Genomic DNA, 10,671 nt, shown 5'->3' with positions numbered 1-10,671 from the left:
CTGAGGCGGTTTGTTCTCTGTGTCCTCCAGTTCCTTTCTCATGGGACCATTCACGACCCATCCAATGGCCGTCTTAACAGCATAAGGGCCTCCATCTTGACTGTTAATGATGCGCCATGGCTCCATAGCCTTTGGACAGTTTGCTCCAATAAGTAGGCCTACATCTGCTTCTAATTCTGGCAAACGCACTTCGCTGAGATAAGGCCACTGTTGAATATCTGACTGCCTGGGTATATTTTCGGCGTGAACTGGTATGTTGCTGTGAGTGTACACTTTTGGTAGCTCAATATGTTTGGTGTCTTCCAGGCCGCACACTTCCAGGTCCGATATCACATAGCTATTTATTAGCTTCTGTTCTCCAGGTTTGTCTTGACTCATTGTGCTGAGAAGTAATTGTGTTGGTTTCCCTTTAGTGTTCAGTTTCTTTTGCAGGTCTCCTGTGCAGAACGTTGCTGTGCTTCCCAGGTCCATGAAGGCGTACGTTTCAACATACTTGTCGCTCTTTTTTGATTTAAGTGTACTATCGACAGCACACATTCAGCTTTTCCGGCCCCCGTTAGGCTACAAGACTCTTGCGTGACAGAAACTTGAGCACACGATAATTTGTTTCCGTGAGCACCTTCATTCTTCTCAGGTGAGACAGAATCTTCTCTTTTTTCCATGTGTAAAATGTCTGGATGACTTAACCCACATACTTTACACTCCATTCGTCTTTTGCAGAACTTGCTGAGATGGCCAGGGGTTAAGCAGCCAAAACACAAGCCATTTGACTTCAAGAAATCAACACGTTCTTTGTGTGGCTGATTTTTATATTTTGTTGCATGAAGTTAGAATGTGAAACTGCTGACAGTACAAACATGGCTTCTCAAAGGCAATCCTGGTTTTGCTTGAATTACCTGACATCACATATGTTTCTTGAGGTCTTTTATTTTGGAAAACGTTGGTAGCGAAACTGCTTCCACGGACCTCTCTCTTAGGAGGATGCCTTTCCTTTTGTTCGATCTTTCCAATTATGGTTGGGCGGCTGTCTGGTATAATACCAAACAGTGGATCGATCATTATTTTAGCTTGGCGGTCTATGTAGTTCACCAAATCAGCAAACTTTGCTCTTCTGCCTTTTCGCTGTTTGACATCGTAAGCTTCAGCACGCCAAAGTTCTTTCATTTTGAAGGGTAGTTTGGATACCACCTTCCGTAAGTTGGTAGGGTTGTCCATCTCTTCTAGAAATTCTATGTCTTCCATAGTGTTGCGACATCCAACCAAAAACATTGCATAAGCATTTAATGCCTTTCCATCATCAGATTTGATCTGCGGCCATTTCAGTGCTTTATCAATGTACACGCTGGCGATCTGTAGTTCATCCCCATAGTGATCATGAAGCAGTTGCTTCACTTTATAGTAGCCTTTGCTAGGTGGCATATGAGCACAGCTGCGAACTAGCTCTTGTAAACTGTTCCAAAAAGTACAATTTGTCCTGATCATTGTCTGTCTTTCGTTCTATTGAGTGGTCAAACGATCTAATGAAAGATTTGTATTGCAATGTGTTGCCCTTGAAGACAGTAATGTCCTTTGTTGGTAGCTGGGATTGCTTTTGTTGCTTTACCAGAAGCTCAGTGATAACATTCTGATTTTGCATCACTTTTAGCATCTCGTCACCTCTGTTGGCCTGAGCGTTGCTAATCTTGTTGAGCCACTTTTGGTACTTGAGAGTGCAACATTTGCAATTGAGCATGAAAGCCTGGATCAACTGGCTGAGGAAGCGATACACTGGTTTCTTCCTGCTTCATGCCCCCACCTCTTAGCTTTTGTACTAGTGCGTGACTACTGGAACCACGGCTACTGGAACCATCCTCTGATCTTTCATATTCTTTGAGCACTTTTAATTTTGCACTGCTTTCTGCTAATGCGGTTTCCAACTCAAGTTCTTCTTTTGCGCTTTTGATTCTGGCCATTTCAAACTCAAGCTGCTGCCTTTTCTTCTGTGCCGCAGCACGTTCAAGCAGAGCTGCATGTTCCACCTCTTGTCTAACACGTGTCGAGGACACCTGTGATATGGCTGTTCTGCGACTTACTTGAGATCCATATTGACGATTGTGTCCAACATTGCTGACACCTACTTGTGAAATACTGTCACTTGCTTTAACAGCATCTTGCGGGTCAATTTCCGCATCATCCTCTTTTTGAAAAGAGCGTTCATGCACAGCGGCGATCCATGTTTTAGTAGCTTTTATGAATTCTTTGATGGATGCCATTTTGGGTTCAAACCATTGTTCCTGATCAAATGTTTTTTCATCTTCAGACAAAAGGCTTGCAACTTCATTGTTGAGGCAACTAAACTTGTCTACAGCGAGTGAAAAATCATTTTCCATCACATCTTTAACACCTTGTAAACTCTGAGCATCACTCATCATTTTGTCCACTTCATTTCTTTTACTTGTGAGAGCTCCTAATTTTCTTCTTCTTAATGCTATATTTTTTTTGCAATTTCTCCTCTAAGGCTTTCTCTGTCAACCTGCGTGTCCGTCCTGAATCCATTGTATCCTCAAGACATCCAATCTCTTTTTCCTTTTCATCAATCATCTTAATATTGCAGAGTAAGGCTCTAGTTGAATGCAAAGGTTTAAAAGCACTTAACCTTTAAGGCACTTTTTCTTCATAAAACGAGTGCAAACAACTTCTTAAATAAGGCCGAAATCCACATTGACTGTTTCAAGGCTTAAAATACGAGCTGACACGGAGAATCTACAACTTGAATTATTTCCTGCAATCCTCCTTTAATTTCGGCACGGGCTTCAATTATCTTCCTGCGTCGGCTTTACATCCTTCCATGGAAATGCACGAGGGTAGTATTTAGGTTTCACGTTACCTTTTCTTGGAGAGTACTTTAAAGGATAACCCGTTTCTGCTGGCTTCATTAGGTGAGCTCTCTTTTGTTATCTCCCCTTCTCCCGAGCGGACAGCTGCGCTCTCCCCGCGCCCGGGCACGTTCCAGCTTATTGATCCTTTAAGCTAGTTTTTTGACAAAATGTAGTGGCACTCCGTCTCTTTCTTCGTCCTCTGTACCACTTTTTGGAGTCAACTCACAGTATTTGCAACGCGAGCGAAAAGACAGGACAGCTTTCCTTCTTTTTAAAAGGTTTACTGAAAAAACTTCAAAATAAAATACAGATTTAACAAACGGTCTAACGCATGGTCAAAAAACTGTGTAGCTTCCATCAATATTGGACTCCAAACTGCTTACGTCACATCCGTCACAACTTTAACTACGCAGTGCTGTCATAACAAACATCCAAGAACATAAACAATAACCTTTTTATCATTTATAAATGACTAAATTATGCCTTTAAAACAATTTTAAACGTTATGAATTTACATGAAATTACTGTTATTAGATTTTAATCATTTTTAACTCGATATTTAGTATTAATCAATAATTTGCATATTGGCTCTTACACTCTTGTATAACATTTGTCGTTCTTGTGCATGAGTAACGTTAGCATCACGAATGGTTCCATTTGAGCATCTTTCCAATACACTTAATTATTCTGCTTTGTAGGCAAATTAATATTTCAACACATTCAGCCGTGAGTTGTGATCGCATTAAATACTCTACTCACCAAAATATATGTACGGCTTAGTGCTTTACAAAGACGAGCAGCTCTAAGTGACCAGGGCTGAGTTGTGTGCTCAGTCTATTCACAACAAGTCCAGCTGCAGAAAACACTCTCTCTGCTGACCACTTACATTTCTCCTCACTTTTCACAGCACCTCTTCTTCCTTTAGTAGTGATAACAGCAGTTTTTCTGAGTTGTAAATGTGACGGGCGCCCTCTTTTGGTATGAATTGGTATTACATGTGACCGCCGGTTAAACTGTAAACAGATCGTCAGTGAATACATTTCTAATCGGTTAAATTCTTAACGGCGATTAATTGATAGATGATTAATCATTAACATCCCGAGTTCAGAACAATGACCTTCTGTGTGTTTGTTGATGTGTTTATAACGGTTTTATACCTCATACATCGTGTTATCTGTCGATGTCACTCCTGATTCTGTAATTACCGTGGGAACTCCTTGGTCTGGTGACTCCAGCTGTCCGGCGGTGCTGCTCCGTGCTGCTCCGTGCTGCGCTCTGAGAACTCAGCCTGTGGGTGTTGACGGATGAGGGAGTGGACACACAAAGCACACGTATCTGGTGGACGTTCTGGGTCATACGTGTCAATCAGTACTTACTCAGACCTCGTCTTCAACAACGAGTTTATTTAGAAGTTTTTGTTTCAAAATCACATATTTACAGATTTCTTTGACTTTTTATCAACACTATCATACGTACAGCAGAACTCAGTCAAAGAGACACCAAAGACATTTCAGACAAATATAAACTTATTGAATTAATGTCTTCTACAGTCTTTTCCTCTCGATCTGAAGTTGGAAGTCAGTGAAGTTTAAAGGGTTAAAATAAACGTTATCACATAAATGATGCGTCTCAATGATGAGCTGAGTCAATCAAATCAGTTTGTTACCTGCTGTGTTTACGAGGACAAACCTCTGAACTATAAAGTCAATCAACGAACACGATGATCTGATTCTGTCAAATATGTCAAATATAATAATAATAATAATTTATGCTTTATTGATCCTGCGAGGAGAAATTCGTTTTTACACTCTGTCTAGTTAACATGCTACACAAACATAGGCCGAAATACACACACACATGCACAAACAGGATCCTGTGGACATGCACTAATGGAGAGGTCTCAGAGTGAGGGGGCTGCCCACAGTGGGCGCTCCTGAGCTGGTGGGGGGGGGGGGGGGGGTTAGGTGCCTTGCTCAAGGGCACCTCGGCAGTGCTCAGGAAGTGGACTGGCACCTCTCCAGCTACCAGACCAATTTCCGGACTTGCCAGCGATCCTCCGATTCCCAACCCAAGTCCCTACAGACTGAGCAACTGCCGCCCAAATATACCGTGTTGTCACTAAATAGGATGGTTTGTACTCGGATGAGAATCAATACATGAAGTCTTTGATTATTTCACACTGACAGGAGAGATGATCAGAGGTGTAGAGTTTTTACCTCCATAATTCAGACTAGGACTGAAGTAAGGGAAGAGTTTCTCAGTGAAGGAGCAGTCTGTAAAGGAGTAGATCAGAGCTGCAGAGTCCACATCATAAAAGGAGACCAGACCCTCCTCATAATCCACAAACACCCCCACCTTCTCAGGACCAGACTTCAGAGAGGGACGGACTGAAGGGCCAGTACAGGCTTTATATTCATTTCCATTTCTCAACCATATACTCCAGAAACCTTTCTCAGGACTCAGTGTGATTTTTCCCTTCCTGTTGATGGACTCTCTGACCACTCCTAAATCCCACTCAGTCTTTCCTTTAACCTGAACCTCGAAGTAAAATCTGCCTGAAGAGAAACTCTGCTTTCCTAAAACACAAACACAAGAAGAGAATCTCTCTGGGTTGTCTGGAAGATTCTTCGTCACGTCACCATGATGAACTTGTTTCCCATCTTCAGACAGGATGAGATCAGGATGTGCTGTATCAGGATCAAGAGTTACATCCACAGCATACTGCTGGACTCTCTTCAGCTCAGCTTGATCCAACAACTTCTTCATCTCTTCACTGAGAGTCTCCTCCAGCTGAGCCACAGCGTTCCTCACAGTCTCCTCATAAAGTGGTTGACAGACATTAACCTCTGTCCAGTCTTTGGTGGGTGGAGCAGAGTTAACAGACTGGACTCTCTGGATTAGATGGAGGTGGTCTTCAGAGCGTGAGAGCTGCTGCACCTCAGTGCTCCTCTTCATCAGCTCACAGATTTCTTGCTCCAGCTCTTTGATGAAAGCTTCGGCTTGTTTCTTTGTTGTTTTCAGCTTCTTGTCGATCGTGTCGATGAACTCGGCCTGGCCTCTCTCAACAGACTCCTTCAGAGCGGTGAAGACTCGAACACCTTCTGCCATCTCTCTGTCTGCATCGTCCTTACTGAGGTCCACTGAGTGTTTGATCTCTTGAATCTTCAGTCGAGTTTTCTGGATCATCTGCTGAATTTCAGCCTCTGTCTCCTCTAGCTTTGCCTTCTTTTCTTCATATTCTTCTTTCAAAGGAACAAACTCGTGCGTCTTGTGGTCTAAAACAGAGCAGAGCATGCAGACACAGGTCTGATCGGTCTTACAGAACAGCTCCAGAGGTTTATCGTGCTTCGTACACATCCTGTCCTCCAGGTTCTCCACAGGGTCGATCAGCTGGTGTCTTTTCAGACGTGAAGCTGTCAGATGAGGCTCCAGGTGAGTCTCACAGTAGGAGACCAGACAGTCTAAGCAGGACTTCAGGGCCTTCAGTTTGGGTCCAGTGCAGACGTCACAGAGAACTTCTCCTGGTTTGGACTCTTGTAGCTCTGAGCTGCTGCTGCTGGCTTCCTGCTGAGCTTTGTCTCTGAACTGACCAACCATCTCAGAGATGAAAGTGTTGACGTGCAGCTCAGGTCTGGTGTTAAAAACCTTCTTACATATTGGACACCTGTACTGGTCGCTGGTGTTCCAGTGTTCAGTGATGCAGTTTTTGCAGAAGTTGTGTCCACATGGTATGGTGACAGGATCATTGAACACATCCAGACAGATGGAGCAGAGAAACTGATCCTCAGACCGATGATAGTTTGCAGCAGCCATATCTACACAAAGTGTAAGAAAGAAAAATATTATATTAATTTACTCGCAGGTTTAGACAGCAGGTGATCTGCGTGATGACAATCCAGTCCAGGCCTGACAGTAGGTGAGTAACAGGATATATAAACATTGCACAAAAAATCTGGAAATTTGTGTTTAGTAGATTTTTTGTTTGTTTGTTGTAACAATGCTTCTTGGCAATAAACATTATACTGTTGGAAAGCCTGTTTATTGCTCTTTTAAATGTTGCCACATTTGTAAGGAACATGCATTTGTGGGATGAGCAGCAGAGCTGAGGATGTGGGTTGTGCCCATGAAAAACATGACTTGAATGAAAACAAATTTCACTTCCTTCTCTGCTTCCTTCAAATTAAAAGCCTAATTTTTGTTTCTCCATGTCAAGCTTTTATTGTGAAACAGCCAGAGGAAATAGAATTTAGTTTGGCAGCAGGATGTTATCAGTAAACAACAACGATACAAGGAAGTTAGAAATAAACCAAAGTCCAAATGAGAGAACCTCAGTTACACACACACACACACACACACACACACACACACACGCACACAGACAAAGACACACACACACACACACACACCCACCCACCCACCCACCCACCCACCCACACACACACACACACACACAGTTTAACAAGCTGGAGTATGAAGAGAGAGTGAAATGAAGAGTTGAGTGTAAATCCTGGTTGTTCAAAGTGTAAACATGATCAGCTGTACTCACCAGTGTTTGCAGAGACTCTGCTGTGTCGTTGACAAAGATTGGATGAAGTTAGTGTAATTTCTTTGAAGAGAAACGGAGACCTTTCTGGAGGGCTGCGTGGTCGACACCCTGACAAACTTTAAGTTTCATTTCTTCAGAGTGACGCTGAAGCTCTCCTCCCTCACCTGTGGCTCCGCCTCTAACTGCGGCTTGTTTCTTCCCTCTGAGTCACAGGGCTGTTGTGAAATACCAGCTTCAATAGACTGATCTGATCTGATCTGAGAAGAGGAAGAGTCTCATTAAAGTCGTTGTATCTTCTTTGTGAATAAGATACTCGAGTTCATTTATTACAGTCACTCTCATGTATCAGGAGAGTTTGGTGCTTGTTGTGGCAGCAGAACAGAACTGATCACTTCTTGTTTCTTCATGTTGGGCTCCATCTAGTGGTCGTTGTGTGTCATAGCAGCAGTCAGAGGTCTACATGGAAACCTGTTGTTTCTGCAGCAGTGTAGCAGGAGAGTCCTGTAGGAGTGGTCTGACACCACCAGGCCTGTGTGGTTTCTGGAATTGTTCAGAATTGAATTATTTTCTGTATTTATAAACCCAGCTGACAGACTGTCAGTGATGGAGTTTAGTTTGAAACAATAAGGTCAACGTAGAAGAGTAAAGCTTCATTCTTCTTCCTCGTCTTGTTACCTGTGAGAAGAACAAACAGCTCAGATGTCTCGGGATGTAAACCTGAAGTGTTCTTCCTGGTTTTTATTCATGCTCTCACGTGTCTCTAACGTGTCTGAATTGAATTGTTTGATCTTCAGAGCTCTGCAGCGTGTCAGGTCATGATTTGTTTTGTGTGTGTGCAGACGTGAAGAAGCAACAGAAGAAGAAGAAGAAGAAGAAGAAAGGGGAGGAGGAGGAGCGCACCGCTGAGGAGGAAGAAGAGCTGGAGAAACAAAAGGTCAGAGGTCAATGGCTGCAGCTCCACGTGAGTTTATCACATCTGTAAATATCACCTGAAGACAGCATCTCAACGTGTGTGTGTGTGTGTGTGTGTGTGTGTGTGTGTGTGTGTGTGTGTGTGTGTGTGTGTGTGTGTGTGTGTGTGTGTGTGCAGGCGGAGATGGCCCTGCTGATGGAGGACGAGGGCGATGAAGCCAAACACAAACACTTTAATTACGATAAGATCGTGGAGCAGCAGAATCTGAGCCAGAAGAAGAAGAAGCTGCTGAAGAAGAAGGGGGAGGAGCTTCAGCAGGAAGACCAATTCCAGGTGGGTGTGATGATGTCACAGGTCGTGCTGCTCCAGCTGAATGTCCTCCGGTTTCCAGGACTTGACTTTAGCATTCGGCCGCTAAATGTTCAAACTTTTGTTTTGACCACAATCGTCCCGTTTAACGTGTTTTGATCTGATTTCAAAGATGAACAGTCGACCTGAAGAAGAAATAAATATATAGACGTTCATTTCCCTCTCTCGTGGTGTGATGGAGTCAAAGGAAGGCTGTTAGCTCTGTGTTGACTAAATCGTGGTCATGACGATGTTGTAACATTCTCCCTCTCTCTCTGTTTGTGCGTCCAGGTGGATGTGAAGGACCCTCGTTTCCAGGCCATGTTCACCTCCCACCTCTTCAACCTGGACCCCTCCCACCCCAGCTACAAGAAGACCAACGCCACGCAGAGCATCCTGACGGAGAAGCAGCGCCGCAGAGACGAGGAGCAGCGGCGCCTGGAGGACGGGCTCAGAGATCAGGGGGAGGGAGCCGACAGGAAGCAGGTGGCGGGGAAGAAACGGGAAAAGGACCGTGACGCCGCGGCGGCGGTCGACCTCACCTCGAAGAAAGCGATGGACCCGAGTCTGTCTATGCTCGTCAAGTCGATTAAAAGCAAAACGGAGCAGTTTCAGGCTCGCAAGAAACAGAAACTGGTGTAGGTGGAACTCTCAACACAAAAGTGTGCAGACCGGCAGAGACTGGGAGAAGTCCCAGCCTGCAGGAACAGTTTCTCCTGATGAACTCTACTTCCTGTTTGATGTTTTTATACAGAAAGAGACGCCACAAAGTAGAAGAAGGTGCAGGAAAAAGTGAATGGTGCTGCATCACATGCTGTGAGAATGTTTTATTTGGACAGTTTCTTCACACAGAACTCTTAAAGAAGCCCTGCAGTTATTTTCAAACACATGAAGAAGAAGAGAGCGACGCCCTGGACCTCAAGAAACACGTTCACCATCATGACACCAAGGTTTTTACTTTAGTAAATCACTTTTCACATTTCAGCTTTCTTTGGGGGAGATTGTTCCTCCAGCAGCTGTGAGCTGATGTTTCTGTGAGCTGTCAGCATCTTACCCCGTTTCCACGTACTCCAAGAGCGTCGCGGTCGGTCAGCGCCGTGCACGGTCAGCGCCGTGCACTACACCGCAGCTCACCGCCACTCTACTCAATGATCGTGTTTCCACAGCGAGCGCCGCGTTTCAAACACGCTGTGAGTCTGTTTCTGACGGAGCACGCTGCAGGCACGCGTCAAGCTGGACAGGAAGTCAGACGAGGAAACACACGGAACGCCCTGTCAATTTCAAAATAAAACACAACATACGGACTCCTGATCGTATTTTCCATCACTCGTAGTCGGAGTAGTTCTCCTGTGAAGGATCCAGTGGGGGCAGAGTGCGCCGCCCGATGGAGCAAAAACCGCGGCGCTGACAGACCGCGGCGTGCACGGAGTGTGTGTGAATTGGGAGTGACAAAGTGACGCTGTTTCTAAAGTGGTGAAAAGTTTTCTTTCTTTAAATGAATGTTTCTTTGGTAACTCGAGTTCCAATAAAGAGAAGTTTGTGATGTGAAGATGATCTGGCATGAGGATAATTTTATCTGCAGGTCAAATGAAGATGACAACATAACATCTTGTGAATTCTGTGTTTCTGATTGGTCCTTTGGATTCAGCAGAACGCCCTGCAGTCATCACGTCCTGGAGCTGTCAATCAAACCAAGTCTCCACATTCTGCTTCCCTTAAAGCAGGGGTGTCAAAGTCCTATTGGGTCGGGGGCCGGATTTGTTCAAATGAGACCTCAAGTGGGCCGGACTAATTGTGCAGACATCACTATAACTCAACACATGGATATATAGGCTAATGTATGATTAGAAAAAAATACAAAAAAAGGTACTTGTATAGAAAACTGCATATGAACACATAAAATGTATAAGTACATTAAGCAGAGGGGTTAACTCTCATTGCAAACTGCGTGTGTGTGTGTGTGTGTGTGTGTGTGTGTGTCTGTGTTAAGGTTCATCACAGATGCT

General features: G+C 44.2%; 2 protein-coding genes across 2 annotated transcripts; one reads left to right on the top strand and one right to left on the bottom strand.

Moving 5' to 3' along the window:
- Positions 1 to 4,241: 4,241 nt before the first annotated feature.
- LOC109978939 (E3 ubiquitin-protein ligase TRIM39) lies at positions 4,242 to 6,677 on the bottom strand. The gene has a single exon (XM_020628096.3). It carries the CDS (start codon positions 6,669 to 6,671, stop codon positions 5,028 to 5,030), a length of 1,644 nt encoding a protein of 547 aa, XP_020483752.2. The 5' UTR covers positions 6,672 to 6,677; the 3' UTR covers positions 4,242 to 5,027.
- A 1,812-nt stretch (positions 6,678 to 8,489) lies between these two features.
- Positions 8,490 to 10,214, top strand: LOC109978940 (ESF1 homolog). The gene has a single exon (XM_065960374.1). It carries the CDS (start codon positions 8,987 to 8,989, stop codon positions 9,305 to 9,307), a length of 321 nt encoding a protein of 106 aa, XP_065816446.1. The 5' UTR covers positions 8,490 to 8,986; the 3' UTR covers positions 9,308 to 10,214.
- The last annotated feature ends 457 nt before the right edge of the window (positions 10,215 to 10,671 follow it).

The sequence above is a fragment of the Labrus bergylta genome, chromosome 1, assembly GCF_963930695.1.
Source record: "Labrus bergylta chromosome 1, fLabBer1.1, whole genome shotgun sequence".
NCBI classification, from domain to species: Eukaryota; Metazoa; Chordata; class Actinopteri; order Labriformes; family Labridae; genus Labrus; species Labrus bergylta.
This window is presented reverse-complemented; position numbering and strand designations above follow the sequence as displayed.